Genomic DNA, 27,452 nt, shown 5'->3' with positions numbered 1-27,452 from the left:
ACTATTTCTCTGATTATTGCCATACCTTAATTTTGGTCATTGAAGCATCAATAGAATACTCCAGCTCCTTGACTTGCTTGCTTGTCTCCGCCTTCCCCTCCTTCAAAGCACTTACTACTTCATTAAATTTATCAAGTCTCTTCTTCAGCATACGCACTTTTATCAGGCCATCAATGCTGTCAATGTAAGACAATTTATTTTTATCTTGAGATGTTTTTACGAGGTCATTTTTAAAACTATCACTGATCACTCACATTGAGGTAGATAGGGGAGACAAGATATGCCTTCTGGTAACACTCACCCTCTTTCTTTGAAATTCCGATTTTATTACACAAAGTAACTAAGCAATGGAGCCTTTTGCAAACGATAATTAAAACTGGTTAGCAGACGGTAACTCAAAATGGGAAAATGCATTTTTATTTTGAGGATTAATGTGAGGTTTGGATTTTTTTCAATAGCAAATCATTAGTATCCACTAGAGGATTTTGACTAGAGTGGATAAGGGTTGAGTTTTGCCCCTTAGCCAAAGAGCAGTAACAGGACTGAATCAGATAAAACTTAACTATGCAGCAGGGAGCCCAGTTATTGAACCCCTCCCAGGGGCAGGTCGGGGGAAGTATGGGGAAAAAGAAGAGTCCAGGAAAACTTGGAGCTTTTTAGAGAACCACTACTGAAGGCCACACATACAAGTTACAACTCTGCAGAGACAGTCTTCCTAGAAAGAAATCACTGAACTGAGATTCAGGAAAAAAACCCAATAAGTAGAAACTAAACCAAATCATTAAAGATGAGTACAGAAGAGCTTAAAAATATAGAGACATAGTCAGAAATGCCAAGGTACAAAATGAAACATAACTATCAAAGAATGTGAGAGAAAACATTTTGTAAGAACCTCACTATTAAAAAACAGAAAGTTGGATCTCTATCAAAGAGCAAAAAGGTGTTAGCAGAGCTTGATGATCTAAGTGGTTTTCCATCAGTATTCCATGCAGTCAGATTCCACTGAAGGATTCTATGAACAAAGACCTAAACAAACATCTGTTAGGAAAGGTTCAGATTTACTCTATTCATCCTTGGGAAAGAGAGAAGGAACATGGCACCTTTCAAAGTCTCTTCCAGTCATACTTAGCATTATCCTATGCCTTCAGATATATTTAGTTAAGCATAATAAATCTCCTCTTTACATTCACAATATTAAAAATCCATTTTCTTCAATCAAGGAATATCCTCTTACCGTGGTTTGTGCTTTCTCTTGCAAAGCCACATACGAACAGTCTTTTGTATCTTAATGCAGGCACTGGCTCGATATTTTATCTTATTTTTCACTGTAAACACACAGAAGATACCAAGTCTCAATGGTTTACACAATTTAACACTTTAACTCCTGTAAATTTAACAATTTAACTCCTGTATTACTCACACACTTGATGGCTCAAAACTGTATGTAGACTAAGTGTGCTTGAGAGCTAGGTCTATACTGGAACCACAACGCTTAAGGAACAGCAGGCAACAGAATTCACAATCCTGAGCCAGGCACAGAGGCTCCCACCAAAACAAACAGAAAGAATTAAGTGTGTGCACACTCACAACAGTGCCACACTATCCATAGTGATAGGCACTAATTGCCTTTCAGCAGTAATTGCCGGAGTGGAGATGCTTGCCTCGTAATTCATGTCAGTGCTTTCAAACGCAGAGTTTCTGTCCAGAAGTGACAACCTCTGTCTGTGCAAACACTTCCCAGAACTAAATGACTATGTTGTCAGCTAAGAGTTGAACTCCTGTTCTTTCCTGCTGATGTAGAAGTCTCTTCCCCGCAAGACCTGTGATTTCTAGTGATAATTGTGACTGTGCAAGCATTTACCCAGGCTTCAGTAAGCACCCAGACTGGACACGGGAGATTGGTGGTGGGCTGTATGTACCACTTCTAAAACCCTTTGCTCTAAACCCCCCTATATGTGCCTAACATAAAGCATAAAGAAATCTCACCATCCTTGAAAGCAATTACTCAGACTTTAATATGTAACCATGTTACCATACATGTCCTTAGTCACATTTCAAGGTGATAACAATTGCTTTGCTATATTTTTAACAATTATTTTGATTTAATAAAACATAAAATACATACATTTAATCACTGAGAGAGAACACCATTGAACTTTTTTCCAACGACTGCAGACAAGCCAGCGATTCACTCGTTTAACTAGCTCTGCTAAATGGTCCGGATCAGACTTCATTATCTGATCAAACTCTGCAAACTACACACACACAAAAAAAAAAAAACACCAAACAAACAGAAAAAACACAACACCACACACGAGAGGAACATAGAGTGTTAGATATTATTATTTAAGACCATGTGGAGTTAAAAAGGTAAAATAGGCTTTCAATTAATTCAAGTGAGTAGGCACGTCTAGCATCACTTCATTCTTTAATGATTACAGAAATTAATTTATTGCCAAAATTTTAAAAAATTGTTTCTCTACATCCTGAACACTTACTCTGGCCTTCTACAACTTCAAGTCACCTCTAATTTTATATCTGAGAAAAAATAAAGCCCCAAAAGCACTTCTCAATTTTTAACCTTCATATAAGAGTCCAACTAAAGGGCAACCTTCTCTGAAAATCCTGCAATTCTACTTCTTGGTAATTATGACAGTAGGAACATTTCTTCTGGGACTACAATAATTTTGCTTTCTAGGCACAACAGCTCCCTAGTTCATCTCCTTTCTCTGCATAGCAGCACAATGCTCAGAATCACAGATTTCAGCTCTAAATAGATTTTACTAGAGAATATTTTTCCTTTGCTCTGCCTTGCTCTTTTTAATGGTCAACAGAAGACTTAATTGACTGGTAGAACACCTGGGAGTATAAACATTGCATTAGGAATACAGCAGCATTAGGAACAAGACTATGAAACCAATTATATTAGTTATTATATATTTTTTCCATAGAAAATGAACAGTATTTGAAAAAAAAAAAAACCACAAAACTGGGCAACCTTATTTAAGTTGGCCACACTTTACCAGTGTGTTGAAAAATGTCACCTTCAGAGGCCCCTTCCAACCAAAATTACTTTAAGATTCACATCATGAACTCAAAGAGAAACGTTACCTTGCCAGGTCTAAAAAACACCTTGGTTAACCCAAATTTGTAATCATTTTCATTCAGTCCCAAGGCTTTAAATAGTGCCTGAAACACAGAAAACAGAGTTATATTCTGCCTCCTTCAAAAAAAAAAACCCAAAAGACATCAAAAAAAACACAAAAAAACCACCCCCACAATACATTTGCTGTTCTGAACGATGTAGAAGAATTATTTTCTTTCTTACCTTACAAAAGAGCCTAGGATCCAGTCGAACCAATTTTTCAGGCAAGTATTTCTTGTACATATTATAGAGTTCATGAAAGGAAGCTCGTGAAGGGAAACCACCTTGCATCAAGTCCAGAACAGACACCATCCCTAGATTCATAGAAACACATGGGCAAAAGTTGATATCAGTAAAATGCAAACAAAGCAGTGATTTTTATGATAACCAGTAGTTTATGACATAAGCCTCAACAACACTGTTCAGAGACTAAGCCACAAAGTTCAGCTGGGACTTGATCCAGTCTCTAACATTACTTCATTATGTGATCATTCACAAAAAGTTAATATTGAAACAGCCAATCATGCAGTGGAATTTTTTCCTAATATTTCTTCTAAATATTTTTTTTCTTTTTAGCGGACTTGACATTTTAATTTTTAAAGAGAGAAAAAAACCAAAACCCCCAATCAAATCAAACCAAACAATGCCCGGGCAGGCTTTTATTTTCATCGTGTCAATGATACTTGTGAAATGTGGTACAGATGAGCATCAAATACATATGCAGCGCTAGAACATTTAAGGTACTTGCACTACTAGGTATAAGCTGCTAAGATGTAATTTTAACATCCCAAATACTGTTGTTACATTTTGTCTGCAACTAGGACATCAGTAAAGCACAGACACAGTCGGTAAACGGTTCAAATTACTTCATGCAGCACAGGCCGTACCTGGTTTTGCTCACTGCTTTACATAACCCTATCAACAAATTCTGCATATAAGTTTTTAAGTTAGCCCTTAACTTGTGGTTGCTGTCTTTAAACTTAATCTTTTGCATATTTGCTTTCAATGGAAATTTGAGTTGTTTACACTAAGTCTTTCTTTTTCAATAAAGATTTTACAGCATTACATCTTGCTTTTTTAACGTCACATATTATAACTTTGTTTTACTAGATTAAGCTTCATTTACCATTGCTAAAGTAAGCACGTATGGAAAAGTGTACAGACTACTGTAAAGTACTGCAATTACTGGCGGGGACAGGAGGAGTTAATTTGTTATTTTTTCCTGACATGCCAAGTGCTGTTAACCTGAAGAAAACTACTGCTAATGATGTTAATGGCATTCTAATTGCTGAAAAGTTGTTAAGCAATTGTGACGATAACATGAGATGTTAAACATGTGGACTTGTCAAACATCAGCTGCAGAACCTGGAAGTATCTTGACTTCAAAAAGAGAAAAAATGAAGCACAAGCTACTGGAAGTACAACAATATAGAAAAGGGAAAAAAACCAAATATCGAAGTACTTTGATGAACACCCTATTGAACCACATTACTAGCTCTCTACTCCCCAAGCAGCAGTTCCTTCCCCGTTCAGTGGGGCATGAGTTATGAATATGATAATACTCATTCTTTAAAATAAAGCTTTAAAATTGGAAAGCACCTAGCATTTCAAGAAAAATGAAAATGCAGCATCGCAATCTAGAGTACATAAAGCAACAGGAAAGACTATGCTGAAGTGGCCTTGTTGGAAGTTCAGCTCCAAATCAAATTAACAGTGGCATAAAGAAATTTTGAAAAAGTAAAACAAGATGATTCAACTCTACCATAGTATCTATAAAATCAAAGAAAACAAGTGTGTTTCAATTATCAGATATCTCAGCTAATACTGACTGCCTCTAAATGCACACAGGATTTTCTAACACTTCAATTGCCACAGTAATTTGAAGGAATTCTAGTCTTCTGGACCAAACTGCTGCCCTATTAACATTGTGGGCAATACAGAGAGATGGGATTCAGCTCCAGGTCAGGAAGTCTAAATTTACGTACCAATATATGGCTACATGGCTTCTTACATATGTGCCGGGTGTCTGAACTCTCATCATAATCAATGGAAAAACTGTCAATGGAAGTTACATCAACTCTTCTTGCAAAGAAGAGACCTTATGGCTGTTAAGATCAATTATTTCTAAGGTTCTATTCATGAAAATGAGCGCTGAGTTACTAAGAATTTTAACAACTGTTCATAAGGCATAAATAAGCTACCTTCTAGAAAGGAACAGTTCAAGCAAGGAACTATTGCTTCTATCTCACATATTTCAAATTTAGGTCAATCTGTAATGCCCGAAGTAATAAACAGAGGGAAAAGTAGCAGAGGCATACATTACCTGAACACTGAAGCTGAGAGAGGATCTGTCCTCCTTCAAAATGGTGATTTGTCATCTTCAAATTAGGTTTGATACAGCGAATAAAGCTAGACCCCTATTACCAAAAGAAGTAGTTAACAGACTCTACTCATTTTTAAAGCTGGAGTAAAAGTTAGGCCTCTAAGAATTGGGGCGGGGGGAGGGGGGGAGGAAGGAAGGGGAGATAAAATAATAGTATTGTAAAAGAAAAACACTGACATTCTTTTTCTCTCTTATCAGTTTTGCACTCCAGTCTTGGTCTTGATGTAACTGATCTCAATGCTCAAGCTATTAACTGAATCTTAAACTTCTGAGTTTTTGGTTAACTGTTCTTCTTAACATGAGTACAATCTAATCATGATTTAACGGTCTAGATTCTACTACCCTCATTATCTTCTACAGTCACATCACCTAAATGCCTCAGTCCTCCACAGTTCACATCAGTGAACGTGCTATCAGCCTCTCAGCATTGGAATCATGCCAGATGAACTTCATCTTCCTTTCTTCTTTTACTTTTTACTTTTGGCTCATGGCTTCACTCTCCGTTCCCCCACGTTGTTCCAGTCTGCTTATCTTATTCTTATCACCACGTGTGCTATCTCTGCCATTTTACCCACTGCGTTCTCTGATTATTTCACATTCATTAAGGGTGACATTTTTGCAAAACACCATCCAATTATTCAGTTTCTCCTGTAACAGGTGGTTGCTAATGATAACCTACCTTATATACTAAAACAAAATTGAGACTGAGAAAACATAGTACTACTCCTGGTTTGCAGTGTCTTCTCTCTCTCTCTCTCTCTCAGCTGAGAGTGAGAGTGCACCTGCTAAGGGAGCTCTAGATTAACAATAAATCCTCACTCATGGGTTGGCTAAACTGTGGGTACAGCAAGCCTGGCCACATACTTTTTCCCTGGACAGGGTCTTGGTTCCAGAGTGTTCGGTGTGAAAGAGATTATCTTTCTTTCAGACCAGCCTCATGAGTACAGTAAAATCTTAATGTTCGGGCACTCCAGCACCTGTCCCATTTTTTTCCAAGGTTTTTCCACCTTTTTCTTTTTCTGACAGAGTATAACCCCATATCTGGAATAGGCTAGAACATGCGGTCAAGAGAAACAAGAACGTGTTCCTACAGCTACAAGTTCTAAAAAAACCAGAAGGGTACATTGAACTACTTGGAAGAATTCCAAAAAGTATCAAATTACATCAGCTAAATTAGCAAATACTCATTAGGGGAATCAGGTTCTTTGACCATCTGTGCATTTATAGTACATCACAAAAGTGAAATGAAACACACTATTTTTTAACGGCTTTACGGAATCTGAAAACAGTAATCAATAATAAATTATCATCTGCCTTACTCCTAAATAACAACTCTAAATCTTCTGCAAATTAGTCATCAGTAATAACCAGTGAATGGATGGAAGTGAAAGTGACTAAAAACGAGACTGCAGCCCAGACAGATTTCATAGTGTTTACTCAAATTGTGTAATTTTCATTCTACAACAACTTTTTTAAAGGTGGTAGGTTTTTTTGAAGTAACTCAATAACCATCACCTGCACAGCAAGACATTTCAAAAGTGCCATATAACTGCAAACTCTAAAGCAATTACTTATCACATTTATTGTAAGCCATATTGTTCAGATAACTATGACTTATATCAGAAAATTATTGAACCTGGATCTGTAATATACTTACAGTACTGCGAAGCTTTTCAAGAAGCAAATTTAACTGAGTCTGTAAAAGAAAACAGGTATTTCAAGAGTCCTGCCACAACTACAGAAATATACACACAGGACGGTGGCATAGCATTACTGCATGCACGTTTATTGTTAGTAAATCAGACAGAATTGATAAATCAAATGTTCACAAATTTTAACAGACAAAATCATGCAAGTGTGCATGAATGGTCCTGAGAAAATTGCTTGTGTTTAATTGTACAATAATACTGTATGAACTAGTTACTTACTAAAACATAGTTATCAAAAAAAGTGAAAGCCCATTTGGATAAATAAATAATGCCTGTGTAATAAAATTATAAAGAAAATTAGACTGATCAGCAATAATTAAAAAAATACACTGAAAATTTGTGAAAGCCCGAATTTGTTCTATAACAAGCATACATTTATATTTTAAATAATTAAGACAGAAAACAGATATGCGCAAGGTTTTCTCAATCTTTTTAAAGCTATATCAACATTTAGGTGAATGAACCTGCACAGCCTATTTTTAATTCTGAACTTCCAGATTTTTTAATTCTCTGTTGATGACAATAGACTATAATTTTAAAATTACATTTACTGAGGCTGGATTTAAACATACTGTGATGAGGAAAGACCAGAGTCCTATGATTATCTGGGGGCAAGTGTAAAGGACCACCAGAGACTTAAGGTTATGAGGGAGAATAAGTTACAGTTGCTATTGAATTTAATTGGTAGGGACTTAATATATTTCAGAACCACATCAGGAAAACAGCTGTACTTTTATTGACAGATGTGTCTGGTTTACCACATAGGCTCGCACAGGAGTAATCTTTCTAGTTTACTAGCAAGCATTAAGTACACAGACTGGAGTAAGACAAGATTTTGTATGTCCTAACATATTCCTCATTTTCTCTACTGGAACCACAATTGAAAGGATCTAACTTTTGACTGATTTTTTTTAAACTGGATCTTTCCATTACCTCAAATCCAAGAAACTAGATTTGCATGGGCAACGTGTGTCACCTACAGTTGCCAGTCATCCTTCCGGTGGATAAAATTGGTTTGGGTTTTTTTAAACTTATCATGGATATGGTTAGAAAGAGAGAAGGAGTGCCAGAAGAGCCATGACAAACACTAATAACCTCCTGCTCAGTTCTCACTTACATGTACTCTTTACATCTCTACTTGAGTATAATCTTTATGTTTTCTTAAGTTTGAAAAGCTTAATTTTGGAAGGGACAGCCTAATTTCCATCAACAAAATACATTTTTGCTAGAGGAAAAATACCCCCTTCCTTATACTCTGTGATTTGTCAAGAAATAAGCCAAAGCCATTCTCAGGTAAATTCCACTAATGAAATAATCATATGAATAAAACATATTGCTAAAACTACTGCTCTTTACATTATCACGATTTAATCCATCATTACTGTAGTAAGGTAAAATCATCCCAAAGGTTCTGGAGTAGATATGATGAATTAATTAATCATTATTTCCTCAACTGATAAATGAGAATTAATTTTAATTAGTTATAAGGAAGGGACGTGTGAAGGATTTCATAAAAAGAAGTCTCTGCAACATCATCTAATAATTGATGAAATTAGAAGAACCTGAGACTGACTTACATATTGACACACTAAGAATTCTTAGAGAGATCAAATTTCTGCTAAGATAATAGAACTTATTTTGATGTAATCTGAAGTGACATTTTCAAGGCTATTAGTGTTCATCTGGGAAGGTAACACTAAATGAATTACTGAAAGTAACACATACATTCAAAATGCCATGAAACTTGAAAACATTGAAAAAATTAGAGATTGATGGGCCAGATCCAAAGAGGACTTTAGTCACATTCTAGGTGCAGAGGTGAACACCGAAGTCCAAAAGGAAATCCAAAAAGTTCCCCACTCAATTGCTGCTTAACTTAAAAAATGCCCCCACCATTTTTACTTCAGCCCTCCTTGGACAATGGGTATCATTCACATGTCCACAGCTATTGGATATGGGGTGCTAAATCCAAGAGGAATTCAACACCCAGATGGAAGAAAGAACCCACAGTTGGTTTCATTTTGAAAGTACAGTTATAAAAAACAATGGATCCTACAGCAGACTCATGGTTACAGGGTTTGCTCAGGACATGACGTATCTGTATGTAATTCCATTTTTCAGTCTGCCTTCTGATCATGATTTTGATATTAAACCAATTGCTACAGTTTAATTCTACAACCACTATATAAGGAGGAGGAAATAATCATCAAAGCAAAACTCAAGAGAGCAGGCTGCCCAATTCCCAGTTAAATACCGAAACCACTACCTTACAAGTCAGGCTCTGTCTCCTACTCTTCCTGGCCCCATCAAAATTTTATTTCTGGCTACATAGCAACCCACCTCCAGAAGGGTATAAGGAGAACCCCCTTTGTCAGAATGACCAATAACTAGGTGCTATGGGAAACACAGTAGCCATTAAACACTGAATACAGTACAGAACTGAAGCAGAACACTGTTGCTTCAAAAAGCAAGCATTGCTACCATATCCTTCTAGTTTCAATCCCTGCATTTTTAGAGAACCGTTCTAAACACTAGCCACAAGATAAGATTATACAAGAAGGACTTCATCTTGCAGTCCTGATTCAACACTTAACCTTGACATGAAGGAGAAATAAAGAAAAACTCTTCTGCTATTGGCAGTGCTCCACTCTGCAAGAAGGTTTTTGGATTGTCTAAGATACTTGCTTTCCCCAGGGACTACACAAGGAGTCTAGTTAGGAGCATGACATAGGGTTTTATGTGCCCTAGGTAAGGTAGCATACCAAAAACATTGCGGCACTTGACTTGAAGGCATACAAATCCTTGATTGGATCTGGCCCAGATGTGTTGAGAAGAGCTCTTGCTGAAATTGCAGCAGCTCTACCAACAGTGAATCCATGAGATTGAAAAATTTACCTGCAGCTCACAGCTGTGCCTGCTTTTCATCTCTTAATTCCCCTATAGATCTCTTTCTAGCCATCCTGAGCTGGAATAGTCCAGCTAAAATAAAACTGCTGAATGAGAAAAGGATGCAGAAAACATTTGGAGAAGACAAGGTTTGAAGGTCAGCTTTACAAAAAGCAGAAGAAAGGAGAAAATGAGGAGAAGCATCAGATTCAGGTATTGAGAAAGGAAACGTTCAGCACAATCAACATCTTTCTGTGAAAGCCATGACTATATTTTAGAAGAGGAGAAACAGTGGTTAGGTTAGGTATTGATTTTGAGAATGGCAAACTGTAGTCAACTGATACATCTTCTAGAATGCACACTTAAGATAGGACAGAAGAATACCTTTTGTCACATTTAGAATCCCTTAAAGTCCACAGAATCCAAATTTAGATCAAGTCTTTAAACCTTCTGAATAGAGACTTCCATGTGACTTGGCAAAATTCTGACTTAAAAATTACTATATAATCTCTGTAAGCACTGTTACAAAACAGCTTTTTGACAGAAAAGCATAGCACATAGCTTGAATATACTGGTTTCTTATAATTCGATAGAAAAAAATGTTTATTTAACAATATTTTCTTCGTATGAATCTCAAGTTATTGCTAGTTCTCCCAACCTTAGGTTCTACTTATTTCAGGTAACTTAAAAGTGACATATGTTACAAGAAGATAGGATTCTTTGCTATATTATGTTACCTTGAATTTGTTTCCCACGCTGATGAAACTAAGTTTCCCGGCTTTTTGTTTGGGATCCTTGTTGTTGTTAGTGTTAGATTCAAACAGCTGCCGAACAAACTTGTCCTTGGATTCACATATAAGAGATTCAAGGGACATGTGCAAAGCATCATTGTTTTTTTCCACAAATTGCATCTGAAAAGACAGCCCAAAAATAATAGAACATTTGCTTCACTGCCCAAGTTACTTAAGTCTTAAAGAAAATTGAAGAAAACAATGTTATATACTTAATTCAGAAATCAGCAAGAATATGTGGGGTAAATATTCAAACAACTTTCCAACTGGACACATAAAACCCTAATGTCAGCAAGAAAAGATATTCTTAAATTTGAGGGATGTTGGAATCGTGAAACCCAAGGTATAGTGCCTTTTAAGAGTTCAGCTGTGTTTTTGTTAATGATTATCCTCCTTGTTTCCATTTCCAGCACTCAGCACATCATCACTTGGGAGTTCTGAGAAGCTTAATTCTTCACTGCTTGTAATATCACTTAAGATCTGTTGTGAAATGGATATTAACATTCACACTTTAATTGGTGCATCTACACAGTTTGGAAATTGAAATGGAAAATCATTGTTTTAGTAGTAAAATATATTCCCCCTTCCTACAAAGCTTACCCCTCTGGTTTATTTAAATTGGCTCACTAACTTTTAGAAGTTAAGAACAATACATTACACTGATATTCAGAGATCAAGACACCAGTATCCAGTTCCACACTAAGAAAATTTTCAATAGCTTTTGGTGTAACTTCAGTAGTGACTTTACTATTTATGAACAGAGGGGGCCAAGACTAATTTGAAGAAAATAAAAATTTTCCAGATGTCTCATAAAGAGATTTAATGGTGGTGAGAATCAAAAGGACAAACACATGCCTCCGAAATTCCCTTGGACTATGAAAACACAAGACTGGAATACGAACGCAGCCAGAGAGGCGTCTTCACCACAAATTAGATTGTGAGAACAGCAACAAGTGGAATGAGAGACAAGTAACAGGTGAGGTACAAGGCAGCTATAGTCCCAAAGTTTTAAGGCCCATGCTAAGTAAGTCCCTCTGAAGGAGGGGATAAATTAAGTCAAGCATTTTAGCATAGCTTCCGGACCTTGTATCTAATTAGCCCTGACAGCAGAGCTTATGTGCTCATATCTGGTTCCTCTCTTCCTGAAGACACTCTAGGGTGTTATTAACATGTCATAAATGAGGTACACAGTTAAACACAGAGTACTTGGAACAAATATGTTCCAATTTTATTTACTATTTTGATATTGACTCACTGAGCGACCTCATAAAAATTAGGTAGGTAACACAAAGGCTTCAATTTTCTTATTTGTAAAATGACCTACAGAATGTGCCTATTTCAAAACAGCAGAGTAATCATTACCATTCTTGGAGCATTATGAAGTAAAGAGGAACAAGCCCTTAAACTATGCATTTTCAAATTACAAGAAACCATCTTTGGAAGTAGCTTCCCTCTTACATACTGGAGTCACAGATCAGAACAACGAAGCATTATGCATCTTTTGTTTATTCTGCACCCTTTTTAAAAAAACTAGGTTTTAGATATTAGCTTCAGGTGTTTTAAAGTTCTTTTATGATGAATGATGAAAAAAGTATAAGAATCTGGAATATATTTTGGAGGTAGCAATTTCAGGTATTTCTTATTCTTACATGAATGATTCTAGTGCCAGTAGAAATGTAAAACAAAAAAAATGATTTTTAATATAACATAAACAGTGATTGCATACAAGGATAAGCATGCTTCCAAAAAGTTATTCAAGTCTAATAATACTTTTATATCCCATACTATATTCCTCTCCCCAAGATGCAAACATCCTTTGATCTGTTGATTTGCAGTAGATCATGAATCAATATATTTAATATTGACATAGTTACCTATAGATTTATAACAAACTCTTACACAAAATATACGTCACCGAAACAGTCTATAATCTGAGAAGTTAAAAGAAACTGTCAATTCTGTCACACTCACAAAATTTGTTTCAAAGCTAAGACATCAACTTCTGAATTTCTCTTCTGATGAAAGGAACTTTTGTTATTTAACCTATATACACTGAAAAATATAGAAATACTACAAAGCATAACAAAAATAGTTTTGTGTAAGTAAAATTACCGTCTCATAGCATACTGCTCCTGCAAAATGTCGGATAATAAAGCCTTCATCATCTCTGATATTTCTGTGAACAGCCAATTTAGACTTCCTAGGAATCTGGAATTACAAAGAAAAATTACACTGAAGAGTGAGGAAAAATTTATTCTTAAAACATCGCCGTGATCCTGCCAGGAGTAGAAGGTATTAAAAATGACATTTCCTGCAGTACAGTTGTGATGACCACTGCCACTCTCATGCAAACCAAGATGTTCCAAAAACCTATTTTTATTCTCATTCACACTCTTAGATACCCTCACATTCAAAATAAAAGTCACCAGGATTGCTAACACCAGCTAGTTGATTTTCTTTTTGCCTTTAATCAAAAATTTCTAGACCATTAATTCCACAGCCGATGAATGCCTTGTCATATGAACAGGATTAGATAGAAGCTTAAAATATACCTTTAGATGGTATATTTTAAAAGGCAACTACCTAGCTGACCATACACATACCAACAAAAATGTTTCATTGCACAGCAATCCAGTTAAGCAACGTTAAGTGGAAACGTAACAAAAGGTAAATGGATGCCAATTTTATTTGGCTCCCTTTGCTTGCATTTTTTCAGCAGGAAACTATTCTCCTTTTTTTCTGCATTTCAATGGCAGTCTCATAAGGAAATTGCGATGATTTGCATTAATCTTCTACAGAGTGCTGTATGCTAAAGAATTAACAACAACAAATGTCTTCCTTGTGTGTTCCCTAATTTCATTTCTGCAGTGCTAGCTAGACACTCCATGTGAGTCTGATATTCTCTAAAGCAAGGAATTTTTGAAAGGAACAATAAAATAGCTCATCTGATATGAAATAATTAAAATGTGGTTTTATTTCCTTTTCATGCATTACATGTTAACAAACTTCATATGTAAGTGAAGAATGTGGCTTTAGTTTCAGCAGGATATTAGAATTGCTAGAAGACTTAAGCCTTCAGTGAACTTTTCAACAAACCCAATAACCAAACTTGTCTGTAACAAAAGAATATGCGTTGTGCACACTGGTCTGGTATGAGATTTCTTAGGAGAGTTTTTCATTAAATTGAAGTGTTACTATCAACTGTTCCAAGAACTGTTTTATTAAAACAAGACATGACCGCAAAAATAAACTTACAGAGAGTCTGAAATGGTCCTTGTGTTTCTGGTGCACAACTGAAGTAAAATGCTGGTCGCTTGGTTGGGGAAGACGATTTTCTTCATCCAAAATATCCAGCACACCTATTAATTTTGCTTCAATCAAATCTATTAATTAAAAAAATATGTTTACAAAAATTGAATATATAACCTCATATCAGAACTGAACATTACAAGTTTAAAATGCTACGGATCCAATTCTGTAGCTAGGGAAAGGTGTTAACACAAAATACAAAAAGTCATTGCAAATTAATCCTATGTATCTGAATTGTTGATTTAGTCAACATCCTATACGTACCAAGTTCTAACTCTAACACAAGGAACATGAGGGAAAAAAGATCAGGCACGAGTTGTTCGATTTTTACTCTGGGTCTCAAGTTGAAGTTAGTCATCTAATTCCCAAAAAGTGCCTAAATGTGTCTGTGGTACAACCATAGGTTTTATGGAATAATTGCTTATACTGGGGGGGTGGGGGTTAAGCTTTCCATCCGTATTTCACCACATGTCAAAACTAGAAGCATGAAAAGGCACACACTTCCATTCACAACAGGATCTGGGGAGAAAAATAAAATGCATTGTTTTACAAAAGGCAGATCAGACTTGAGCATACAGTGGTGGTTTCACAATTTTTTACAAGTGCATTGCCTTGACCTTTCACATACATATACAAAGCCCTCGAAAGCTGACACAGAAATTCATGCTCTTGAAACTATTAGACACAAGAATGTTGCAGCTTTTAAAACTTTCTTGTACTATCTATGAAACTGTTCTTGTAAGAGGAATTTTTACTATCTATGTTTTTTCCTGTGGAAAGGAAGAAATGACTAATGCTTGTACTGCAGCAATGCCTATGAACTCTTACCACAGATTGTAAACAGGATGAGGTTATATATAAAGCACAATGACAGCCCTGATCCAAAGAATTTACCCTTATAAAATCTGAATAAGCTAATTTAGCTACAGAGATGACAACCATTCCATCAAAACATTCTAACATACTAATGACTTTCTAAGATTCTTCCATAGTGTTAAACGATTGTCCATGTCACCATATCCTTCTCTTTTGTGACAGTTAATATTTCTACATGTTCACTTCTCTGCTGTCACTGGCCTGGTCCAACACCGTAAACCAAATTGTATTTTGACAGAAACCAACATTATTTTTCTCCCTCATTTCAAAAGGCAGTAGAAAACCCTTTTCTCCTGACTATGCAAGAACATAAAGGCATACATGCTGTGGTCTAACTAAGCTAAAATTTTATCAACTTATTTAAGAATAACTCATACAATGAAGAAATATGTCAAATCTGTGGTGGGTTGTCATACATTGGTTGGAATAGCAAAACGGTCATGACTGAGGACTGCTACTTGTATTCATAGATAAGCTGTCCAAACCTTTTCTATGGCATGAAAAGGCAACGACTTGGAAACAATCTCTACAACCTGACCCATTTTCTCCCTATGAGTCAGAGACCCTTCCTTCCAATAGGCATCAGGGAACCCCTTTTGATCCTGAGTATGTTTAAAAAAAATAAATAAAACCCACAAAACCACCACAAACACCCAACAAAAACAAAACAGAACAACAACAACAAAAAAAAACCTTACAAAACACAAACCAAACCCAAAACTACAAGAAGATTTTTTGCAAACACGGTCAGGCTCATACACACATTATTAAATACATTATTGAACAAATAGAAAAGATTTGTATTCATAGAAGTCACCTATTTCCACTGCTATGTTTTGTTCCCTCCTCCAAATACCTTCCTCTTGCTTTTCCACATGACGGCTAAGAGGTTTGCTTGACAAGAGCTGTCTTGACAGAGTTAGTGACTATGCATTCCTATCTGTCAAAGTGAAAACTTCAGCGGAGCTACAGAAACTCAGAAGAACCAGACATTTTGCAACAGATATTAAATTCTGTCACTCTCTGCTCAGCCAGGACTGACTAGTTACCATAAACCAATTACTGTACATGCCAAAGCAAAATGAACTTTTGTTCACTATACACCAATTTGGAGAATAGAAGTTGAACACAGAGGGAAAACCAAACCCAACAAAAAATCAAGACCCCAAAACCCAAAACCAACACCATTGTCTTAAGCCTCTGGTATATATCAGTCTGTGGAAGCCTAAAAACAGCAGTAACACCTGCAGCCCGTTGCCCATAGTTCATTTTGTTTCTTTGCTTACTGGCTCAAAAAAAGGCGGGGAGGGGGGAAGGGATGGGATATTTTCTAAGTCATGGAATATTTTTCCCCAGACACCCTCACACCCTTCTTCACTTTATTTACCCCACTGAGGTGTTCCAATTAGTTTTCCAGGAAAATGCGCAAGAAATTCACGAGTCCCAGCTGCAGTTATTACACACTATAGGACAACGTGGCTCTATTATCAATCAGAACTGCAATGTTATACAAAACTGGAACAATTCACAAGGTTGCAACAGGCATTAAAGCATAAAATTATTAGTGCTACGCATATTTTGCCTCTTCTGCTTGAAGCTTTTTTGTCCACGACGCTAATGAATAGCTTGACATTCCAAGAAGTACGTACCTATACAGTCCTGATTATCTACGTAGCGCACTTCATTAACCCCCAGGCCTTCTTTCTGGTAAAGTTCTTGTTCCTAAAAAGAGTATTTGAAAACACCACTCACCATATATTTTTTTAACCCACCAAAAGTGTTTTCTAAATAAACATGAAGACATTTTTGAATACAGCACAAATCAACACAAATTATAGAATCTCTTTCCACAGCTTAATATATTCCAATTCACCTCCTTAATGATATGCCCATGCAATTAGATATTCCCATTAGGTATGACATATTGTCCGGTATCTGGATGCCTCATTTGAATGAATGGTAAAAAAGAAGAAGAAAAAAGATGGTCGTATTCTTTTCTGGCAGAACCAGATGTCACACAGCAGGAAAACAGTTTGTCAACACAATTTTCTTTAACCTAAGCGTAATGTGCAACCCTTACGGAAAGCAGTGTTACTTTAAGTATCTCTTTACTAAGAAAAATAAATCCTCAAATATAACATACCTCTTTCAGAATCCTTTCATTAAAAAACTGCTGCAGTTTTTCATTACAGTAGTTAATACAGAATTGTTCAAAACTGTTGTGCTCAAAGTATTCTGAAAAACAAAAGTCAAACTCCTATGTTAAACCAGTGTTGCAAGAATTTATACTACATAGTAACCAAGAAAAGCTTTGCAGGGCTAATATTTAAAAATGTGTTCAGATCCATATCTGTTTCTTTCAGTAAAATAAAAGCTTTTACAGATTTTAAAGTTTCACATACGATGGATATAAAAATACTGCGGCAGACCATATTCCTAAGACAAATAACAAACAGTTCTATCTGGCAGCAAACCAAAGCAAGATGCTACCATACAGTGAAACTGAACCAATACATCCTCATGCATCCATGTTACATCAGGCTGGCACAAGATATCATAGCTCTAAGGACCTGAAAACCAAACGTTCCCTTTTTCACTGTTCTTGGCCCACCTTAGCAGGGCTAGAACATTCCAGAAAACATGCCCTATTCTGAACATCAGCAAGCCAAACAGGACAAATGCTTTATGGGAACCATCAATGCCCACGACTTCCAGGGAGCAACCAAAAGCCCAAAGTCCACCTCCATAACAGAACTATTCAGCCTCCAGGAAACCTTAATTCCGAGGCCTCCTTTGCCTGCCTGTCTGTCAGTATGCAGGGGTCTTCTCAGGACTGAACGGGAAAACAGCATGGGCATGCAATATCTTTCCTAATTTTCCTGGGTGGTCTCAGTAACATTCTATTCAAAACTGTGAGTCCTTCAAAAGCTGTGTCTATGGAGACGCTACAGGAATCTGAAACCACTACAAAGATGCCGTGTTTCACACTAACGCTTGTTAGTGCTAGTAGGTCATCAGGAGAGGCTCTAGACTTCCTCTTGTACCTTTTCTTGTACTTCAGGAAAATGAGGCTTTATTTGATCTCTTGATATCTTCTTAAGCCCTTGTAACCCATCCCACCCACCAACACAAAAAAGAAAACCCTCTCACTCTCCATGACAGAATTTATCATTTGAATCTTTGGTGGCAATAATTGACAGATAGAAAATTAATTCTTTTTAAGTATACGTACCAAAACCAGCTATATCTAGAACTCCAATGAAGAAAGAAGAAGTCTCAAATGGAAAACACTGGTTTACCCTGTTCACTACATGGTCAAACAGATGACTATACACTGTTTTAGCCAAGGCATCACGAGCATTATTTGCTTGTTCCACTTTCAAGGGTACCCTAAAAAACAAAAATACAGATCTTATTTTCCAGAGTTCCTTACTCAGAAATACTGAGATTAGACTCTAAACTTAAAAAGAGCCTTTCCAACTATTGTAAGTTAGGACACAAAAAAACCTGAGCTCTAGGCCCAGGTAGGGAACAATCTTGCCAAGTTAGACTAATTATCCTGCCTGTAAAAAGAAAAGAATAATGTTCCACTACCCTCAGTAGAAGTGAGAGGCAGAGGTTTTCATACTCGTTCATTAGATAATTAGAAACTATATTGATAACTGCCAAAGATATTTAAAATATATACGTTCCCACCTACAAAATAAATTTCAAGTATTTATGTGCTGCCTAATTACAGTAAAACCTATAGTTCAGTTTTGCTCTGACATCTTTGTCCCTATACTTTCATAAGGGCTATTATTAAAACTGCCAGGCTGCAAGTTAATCGGTAACAAAAATAAAAAAACATATATAAGGGAGTGTGTACTCATGGTGAAAGTTAGATGTAATCCCAAAATAAGGGTTTTTTTTAAATACTGGAGGAATGAGCCTTTTAAGAGATGAGAATTTATTCTCCCTCCCTTATTTGTAAACCTTTATTCTACATTGTGACTATTACAAGTTTATATCCCAGTTCAGCAGTTAGGAAAAAGGACAAAAAACACAAAAACCCACGACTCAACTTCAAAGCCTATGAAATGTGTAACAAAACTGTGGGAGTATCAGCCAAATATAACTACATATTTAGTTATACATATACTAATATATATATAGCTATTTCCTGAAGTCAGTATGACAATAACATGCTTAGAATGCATACATTTCAACGCACATTTAACCACCTCATTTCCTGGATAAATACATTCTACAAGAATTTTTTGTTTTGTTTTTAAATAGGTTTCAGATTAACAGATAAGGGTACCAAAACTTAAAAACAGTTACACTGTACACAGCTGAGGAAGCACCTGTAGAAGTCTCCAGGATAAGACAACTGATACAAGGATAAAGTCTTAAGGAAGTGTTTAAGAAACAACATGAAAGTAGTATGAAAAATTAACTTTTGGCTTTATGGTGTGACTGCAAATTGCCCTTAGATCCTAATCATGTCACCAAAGAATTCAAAAGCAAAAGTCCCACTAATCTGAACAGAATCAGACCAGAACAGAATCAGACTGCCAAAGATCAAAACTCTCCAAATACTTTTACATGTCAATTAAAAAAAAAAAAAAAAAAAAAAAAGAAAAACCACACCCCACCGGAAACAAAGGGAAAAAATTAAACTGAAATACTGATAGCCCCTTGACCAGACAGTATCAAAATTTCATGCATGGAAAGAAGGCCTAAATTTAGAACAACTGTGGGAACACAAAGGCTTTGTACAACACTAAGATGACATACAGATATTTCCAATGTTAAAGTAAATTAAAAGAAGATATTTTTAGGAAGAGAGTCTTTGCTAACCAAGCTGATAAAATTTGCATGGAGGAACAGGGAGAAATAATGTCAAGATTTTTATCACACCGATCCTCTTTGTCATGAGGAATACAGGAGGATGGCTGTATGCCAAAAGCTCTTCTGCTTTTTCTGAATATCTCAATCAGTTGGCTTAATAAAACAAATCACTTCTCATCATATAAAATCCTGTATTACTTCTTCCCATATACCTTGCCTGTAAATACCCTTGGATCACCAGCACTCCAAGAACAATTAGCAATAACCAAAGGATAGACTGTCCAGCTAGGGCGGTAGACACCCAACTATGGAACTTTTCAAGTATGCAGCAGATCTACATTTTAAAAGTACCTCTTATCTGAACTGTTTAAGTAAGTCCTATGTACAAGGTTCAAGATGTCACCACTGCAGAACTGACCTATCGCCCCCGCCAGGCAGTTTTCTGTACACAGCAGCACAAAGAGCTGGCAGGTCAGAAAAGGAAAACTTAATGCTACACAGCTCACCCATACTGCCTCATTTCCTTCCCTTCCCACAACTCACATGCACTAAATCATGCCTAATTATTATTTCTGTATTTTTTCAAGGACACTACTTCTGATGCAGAAACATGAGCCTGATAGAAATCACTTTCTAATGTGACTGGAAAGTCAAGGGACCAGAGACTGTTCACTAAGGACACCTGCAGCTACATTACATTATATAGTAATTAGCTTTAACACACAATCTGGTCTTCCACGAAGTATCTCCTGACTTATCTTAAGGTAATGAGTACTGACAGAAATCTTGTCTTATAAATAGAAAGAAGGTACCTTTACATTCCATTCTGATACGTTTAAGAGATCAGAATACTAATTCCCACATGTCAGCTGCAGGCCTATTACATAACACAATACACAGTTATGCTTTCAATTTGTTTTTTTAAAGCATGTTAAACAACATGGCAGAGTCATACTTCTAGAGCATGTGTTTATAAAATGGTACTGTGCTTCAAAATCAACAAATTCTGCCATTATTAAGTAGAATTCCAGAGACTACACAAAACTCTCTTGTTATTTTAAATTATCATAGTATGCAACAGAAACCCATGGGAAGAAAATGTAACCCTACAATGTGTTTTGCGCAGCTGAGATGTACAGAACCACAAAATAATGCTGAAGTTGCACAGATGATACAGAAGAGCCCTATTACAGAACTGACATTCAGCATGAGCAACTTCCTTCTTGTCAACCTGCTTTTCCTGAGCTGCTCCTTTCCTTTGGTCTGCATACTGACAAAGGAGTCTCTTTCCTGCTCCTGTTTCTTGTCTGAAAAGGAAAAGATATATTTTCCTTCCTTCATTTCACCGTCTCACCCTCTACTCCATCCATCAGCTACTTGTAAGGAACACAGAAGTAATTCTCCACATTTTCCAAGCTATGTGGTAAAGCTGCAACAAAAAAAACTTGTTTGGGCTGCATACTAATTTCTTCAGCGAGGTTTCCAGTGATCGACAGAGTCTGATGCCCAGGGGAAAGCACTCTCATGGGCTGAACTTATCTTGTGGACAATTCCATCCAGTCCCCAAACATTTTCCAGAACAAAAACTGCAATTAAAATATGCATAATTTGCCCATGGTTGCCAACAATTAAGGGAGAGAGAGCAGGTGAAGAGACACCCAGTCACTGTCACCCAATCTGGTTACTGCTTCACAAATAAAATGGCTTGGCTGAAATAACCCTGAAAGGGCTATGCAATTAAAGAATATAAGCAGCATATTTGTTATTTGAGAAAAGTTAAAGTACCAAAAAACTGTAGAAAAATATTTTTTACAGAAACATTTTTTGAAGGGACCAGCCTCCAAATGTTTTTCCAACAGAAGCTTCAGTACCACCACAAAAAAAAAAAAAAAAAAAAAGTATTTTGATAGAAAATGTACTCCAAAAGCAGGTGGAGGACATAGAATGATGTCAGTTTAATTTTTCACACTATAAAATAATTTTCTTTGTGATGACAGGGTTCTGTTTGACGGTCTTCTTGGAAAGGGAGAAAATGAATAGGAAACTAGTACAGTGCATTTACCGTCTAAGAAGTATACTGGCTTTTGAATACAACACATTATTTCTCTCTATGAACACATTTTACATGGATGGCAAAACCATCAGCCAAGGAGGTGATCATTATGCTCTTTTCGGGAGACGAACAAGAACAGATAAATGTAGTGCAGCTGTCAAGTCTCCCTGGCAGCCCACTGCACATTAGTATTTAATAAAATCCATGGAGATAGCATTTAGCATCACCCTCCTACTGTTCCTTGTTGGCTCCATTGTGTCCAGCAGAACAAAACCTTTGTTATACTCTGAGCAGTGATTTCAGCTGAGCTATTTATTCACTGTGACCTATTCGGACTCACATGATCTACACGCACACAAAAGGTCCCTAAGAAAGCGAGAGAGAAATGAGTAGCTCTTCGGGTTGCTGCGACAGAATAGAACAATGTGCTTGTCAAAACTATAAAATTGATAGCAATCAAATAGTTTCTAAACTATGCTAAAAACCTGGTGGCTATTTAATAAATATCTGATCCAGTCCAATCCACTGTCCTTGCACATGCAGTAAGCCACACAAGAAGATGACATTAGTGCATTTATTAGTGTATGTTTGTTTCTAACTGCACAAGTTCAGAAAAGGTTAGAGAAAGACGTTTAATGCATTAATTCTTCGAGATGATGGAAGGAGTCCTCTGAATTTATTTTTGCCATCCACAAAGTAAAACACTAGGGAAAAATAAGATCTGTTGGCACAAAAACATAGCTCCTTGTGCTTGCAGACTTTTGAAACAGTACACTGCTAATAGCGTCCCAGGCTTAACAGGATAAATATGCTAAACAGAAAATCCTTACTGTCTTAATCCAAAGTGAATTTGAAGCTGTAACAAAAATTGTATTTGTTCTTAAGAAACCTTCCTTGACAGGGTCACTTGAGAAGTGGTGAAAAGGAAGCAGCATATCATGACACGCCTTTGATTTAGTGCTTGATATGTCCCACCAAACATTCTCAAAAAGAAACTACACAGACAGCCTTTACCTACATGTTATGTGTTACAACAGCCCAAACTAATCTGTTCTCAGAGGCTGAGTCAATAGTTCACTGAGAGCACTGCCAGAGCCTGAATCCAACAGGGATGTGATCTGCTCAAACCCCTTCTGCTTCTGGTTAACACTTTCACTTAAAAGGAATGCACAAGTAAGGGTATTTTTAAAAAATGGTCTGATACTACTTAACTAAGAAAGTGGGAAATCCTGGTAACAAGATTAGCATATAAAATTATTTTTACAAATTGAAGATAAGATCTAAAAATCCACATGACAGATTTCAGTAAAGAAAAGCGTGTGGTGGTATACTTAGGAGAATCCAAAAATACAAATGTGAGATGGAGGACAACCAGGTAAGCAGTGAGTCAACAGCGAAAGATCAGTAGTTACAGTGGATCACAAGGTGAATTAAGCAAAAAATGTTACTAACTTCCAAAACCTGCACATACTGCCATGTGTTAATATGAGTACCACCTGTACCGTAAAATATATAATTTTACTGTAATGTTATCTGTAATACTGATGAAGGTTCTCCTGGACAAATATATCAAATATTTTGCTGTCAATTTAGACATGGTCTGGAAGAGCCTAAATAGTAAAACTTCAAAAATATTGGCCACTGGAGGCACTTTGTCCTGCAAGAACCACGTCTTCCTACATGCGAAGGTTGTTATAAAGAGAAAAATTATTTCTAACTTTCTATATCAGCTGATAAGGCAGCAAGGTGTTCATGACGAAGAGTCCCCAATTTCTAATCACTGGCGGGGGGGAAGAGGAGGAATTTATAACCACTTTCCAGAAATGCACTACCAAATATATTATGAAGAGATATACATCTTGAGCTTTTAACTGAAGGCAGAATAAACCCTCCCCAATCATTACTTACCATTTGACACTGCATAGTAACTTTTCCCACAGTACTCACTATGAAGTTCCAACTCTTGTACATCCCTTCTTTCAAAGTACAGAAATAAGCAGATCACCAAGAGGATTACTTGTGCTCTGTCTAGAAATACACCTCAAAGGTCAGCTATTCTGTAATAATGTATTACTAGAACAACAGCCCACACCCATGCTAAACTTAAGACTCCTGAATATGAGTTAATTCAGAAGAACTTCTGCTTTCCCCTAAAAAAACATTATGTTCAAACAGTGCAGGCTGTCACCGATGGTTTATTATGCTCAAACTTCAGCCAGGAAGATGAGTTTCACCCTGAAGAACAGGAAGCAGGCACTGAACAGTACTTCCACTACAGCTATTACCTTTTAATTCATTATTATTAGTTAGAATGAAGTAGAGATCAAGATTGCTCCTCTTGCTCTTGACCACTGGAAACCTTCATTACTCAAATCCATTACATCCCCGGAGGACTAAAAAAGCCAATGCTCTCAAGTACTCAAAGATAACTTTTCACCTCATAAGTCTGACATACCCTAAGCATGCATTAACTAACACCTGCCACCTTTACTGGCCACAGTGACTTACCAAGGTTAAATCAATCAGCTGTTACTTTGTTTCTGCTCACAAGTTTATGAAATGTTAACAAATACTATAAGACATAAATATAAATAATAGTAATAAATGTCAACAGACATAAAATACGCAATGAACTTACATAAACCATGTTAACACAGATATTTAATTATGGCTTTCATATATTAAACTTCTGGTGTAATGCGCATAAAGTTCTATTTTCTGATTCACTAAAACAATCTGATTCTTTCCATAAGTCAATAAGAACCACTCATGCATTCTTCCAATGAGTGAAATGAATGTTAATTAGTTTCCTAATTAAAAGATTGATGCATTCAGCTAAACATTGAGAATTACTTTTAATGTGCACATAACTATTTAGTCCAAGTTCAGTTTTTGAGGCAGTGTTTTCTTTAACTCCAGAAACACACAACATAGAAAACCGCATGTTAAAACACGCAGTTCATTTGCACGCAGCTTAGCTGGCACCCCCGACAGCTTGCGTGCCTGACGGATCAGTCTCAGTAAAAGAATATTTGTGGTGGAAGCTAGAGGTTTTTCATAAACCAAAGGCAACTGTAGCTAAATAGTTTTTATAAAACTCAGTTTCACAAGAGTCATAACTTCCACCCTATTGACATGTTATCATCAGTACCATGTTTAAACATGTCCTTTACAATTATTCCTTCTTCATGTGCATACAGAAAGACATCACTATCCTACTTCTGTGCCTAGGAAGTTACCTTCATAATAGCTTCTTGTCAAAATGAAAGGGATAATCACTCTTATAAGATCACTATTTACTTCAATAGTGATGCATTTTTAATAGCTACAATAAAAAAACCCTCACTTTCTCTTAAATTTACCCAATTCCACTATTTTTATGTTTTATTAAACAATATTAACTTCTCAGCCAAGATTAAATGTTTGTTTACCAGCAACAGCAAGAAGCAGTGCACTTCTGGATCACCATTTGCGGTGGTGCTTTTAAAGCTGTAACTTGATTTCAGAAGAATTAGATGTGGCAAACACATGGACACTGATCTCCCACTCACTGAGAAGGGTGGATATACTAATGTCTAAATTAGAGCATCCCAGATCCAATATCAAATGGCAGCAGTCATGGGAGCACTATGCAGCCCCCATGACATGAAAGATGCATCCAAATACCTTCTGAAATACTTTAAGCACAGCATTAACATTCCTTGATACCATGTATCTGTTAAATCTATTAGCATATCTAATTTTCTGTGTGGGTTATAGGTTTGACAGGCTGACTGCTATACTTTCTTTGGCCACACGGCGTACTCACTGACACGTGAGGCGTTTTATAAAATGTGGCAGTGATTTATTCAAAGCTGTTCTTTGAATTTGGTGGGTGGTTTTGTTTTTGGTTTTTTTTTGGGGGGGTGTTCTTTTGTTAGTTTGGTTGACGTTTGCTTGGTTTGGTGTTTTGTTTGTCAAAAAAAGGCCATTTTAGTCAGACATTGTAAAATGGTCACTCTTCTAAATAAAAACAAAAAAACCTCTAATGGCCTAGCAGCAATGAAACAAGCAAGCCCTGAGCATCTAAAAATGCGCACTTGGATCAACTGCTTTAAAAAAGCAAAAATAGAAAAAAAAAAGATAATCAAAGCCCTGTTAAAACTTTGTTACCTCAAAATTAACTCCTGCATGACAGAAAAGCATAGTACATTGTTTCTGTTTTGAAGGGACTAACAATGCAAGTCTGCCAGTCTTCTGCACTCTCCTATTTTTGTAGTGCTGTGATTTGGTGCTCTTATTTTGTAAACCATTAAGTAAGCAGTAGCTTAATTAATTAAGTAGCTGCACTTGGGCTAAGCACAACTCAGCTCCTACTTGCAAATGGTCAAGCCGGAGTTTGAGGCTATTTTCCCCTTTCTCACCGTGGGTAAGGAAAGAGGCAAAGCCGGGGGCAGATCCCGAAGGCCCTAGGCGGGAGTGGGGAGGGAGGTTAGGCAACGCGTTACCTCAGAGCCCAGCTCGCAGGGGCGGGGGGGTGGGGGGGCTCAGCGCCTGCCGGCCACACTCACAGCGAGGCCCCCCGTCAGGATAGCAGGGGGTATCGGGGGGCACCCCCGGGCAGGCGATTCCAGCGTCCCGCCCCGGGGCGGCGCCGCGCGGGACTCACTTGATGACCGTTCCTTTGGCGCCCCCTGCCGTGGTGAGCATGACGCGCGTGGTGAGGCTGCCGCGCAGGTCCTCCTGGTCCAGCCCCAGCAGCGCCGCGCAGCTCTCCAGCGCCGGCTGGCTCCGCGCGCGCAGCGTGCAGCCCCCTGCCGGGAACACCACAGCCGTTACCCCACCGCGCGCCGCGCAACGCGCTCCGCAACGCGCCGCCTCTGCCCTGCCGCCGGCAAAAGCGTGCTTTTTCTAACGGCAGCGCTACAGCTGCCCGTTTGGCGTGTTTATGGAAAATTCGGGGGGGGGAAGGAACCCCAAACCCGTGGAACTGGCGATGACCGTGCCGTGATGCCTAGAAATAACATCAGCTTTGAAGGAATTAAAGTTTACCTCTGGAAATTACTTCATATATTAAATGCAAAGAGTCTGTTCTCAAAAGCAACGACAAAAAAAAAAAAAAACACCCTCCCAAAACAAAACCCCCCACCCAAAACCTACGCATTAGATTCTGTATCTCTAGAAAATCATTCTAAAAGCAGGTTGTTCAAAAGCTAACCTGCTTTTCAGTGAAAGATCCATCCCAAAATGTCGAAGTTCTAACACTCAGTAACTAACTAGGTGATTTTTGGATTTGTACTTTCCATTAATCCTCCAGGCTTCCCTGCCATGTGCGCATAGATCATTAGAAGCGCCTGGCACAGCAGACTCCTAGCGCTTACATTTTCAGATAATGGTATGTACATTGTCCCAGGTAAACAGCCAAGAGGCATGCTTCCTTCTGCTCAGCTCAGTGCCAGAGCTCGTCCAGCCACTACAGGTTCATAAA

General features: G+C 37.3%; 1 protein-coding gene across 5 annotated transcripts in view; it reads right to left on the bottom strand.

The window, feature by feature from the left end:
* MYO6 (myosin VI) overlaps nt 1-27,452 on the bottom strand; it is a 115,888-nt gene that overhangs the window by 22,820 nt on the left and 65,616 nt on the right. For all 5 annotated transcript variants that reach the window (XM_075087124.1, XM_075087123.1, XM_075087120.1 and 2 more), the window contains 14 exons: nt 26,634-26,778; nt 18,332-18,489; nt 17,243-17,334; nt 16,749-16,821; nt 14,170-14,297; nt 13,027-13,122; nt 10,861-11,034; nt 7,186-7,224; nt 5,469-5,562; nt 3,329-3,459; nt 3,112-3,189; nt 2,126-2,255; nt 1,235-1,325; nt 26-176 (listed from right to left, as the gene is read on the bottom strand). In XM_075087124.1, the coding sequence (XP_074943225.1) occupies nt 26-176; nt 1,235-1,325; nt 2,126-2,255; nt 3,112-3,189; nt 3,329-3,459; nt 5,469-5,562; nt 7,186-7,224; nt 10,861-11,034; nt 13,027-13,122; nt 14,170-14,297; nt 16,749-16,821; nt 17,243-17,334; nt 18,332-18,489; nt 26,634-26,778 (1,580 nt within the window). The remainder of the gene's footprint in view (nt 1-25; nt 177-1,234; nt 1,326-2,125; nt 2,256-3,111; nt 3,190-3,328; nt 3,460-5,468; nt 5,563-7,185; nt 7,225-10,860; nt 11,035-13,026; nt 13,123-14,169; nt 14,298-16,748; nt 16,822-17,242; nt 17,335-18,331; nt 18,490-26,633; nt 26,779-27,452) is intronic.

The sequence above is a fragment of the Phalacrocorax aristotelis genome, chromosome 3 (genome assembly GCF_949628215.1).
Source record: "Phalacrocorax aristotelis chromosome 3, bGulAri2.1, whole genome shotgun sequence".
NCBI lineage: Eukaryota > Metazoa > Chordata > Aves > Suliformes > Phalacrocoracidae > Phalacrocorax > Phalacrocorax aristotelis.
Note: the sequence above shows the minus strand (reverse complement) of the source record. Positions and strands in the feature narration are given on the sequence as shown.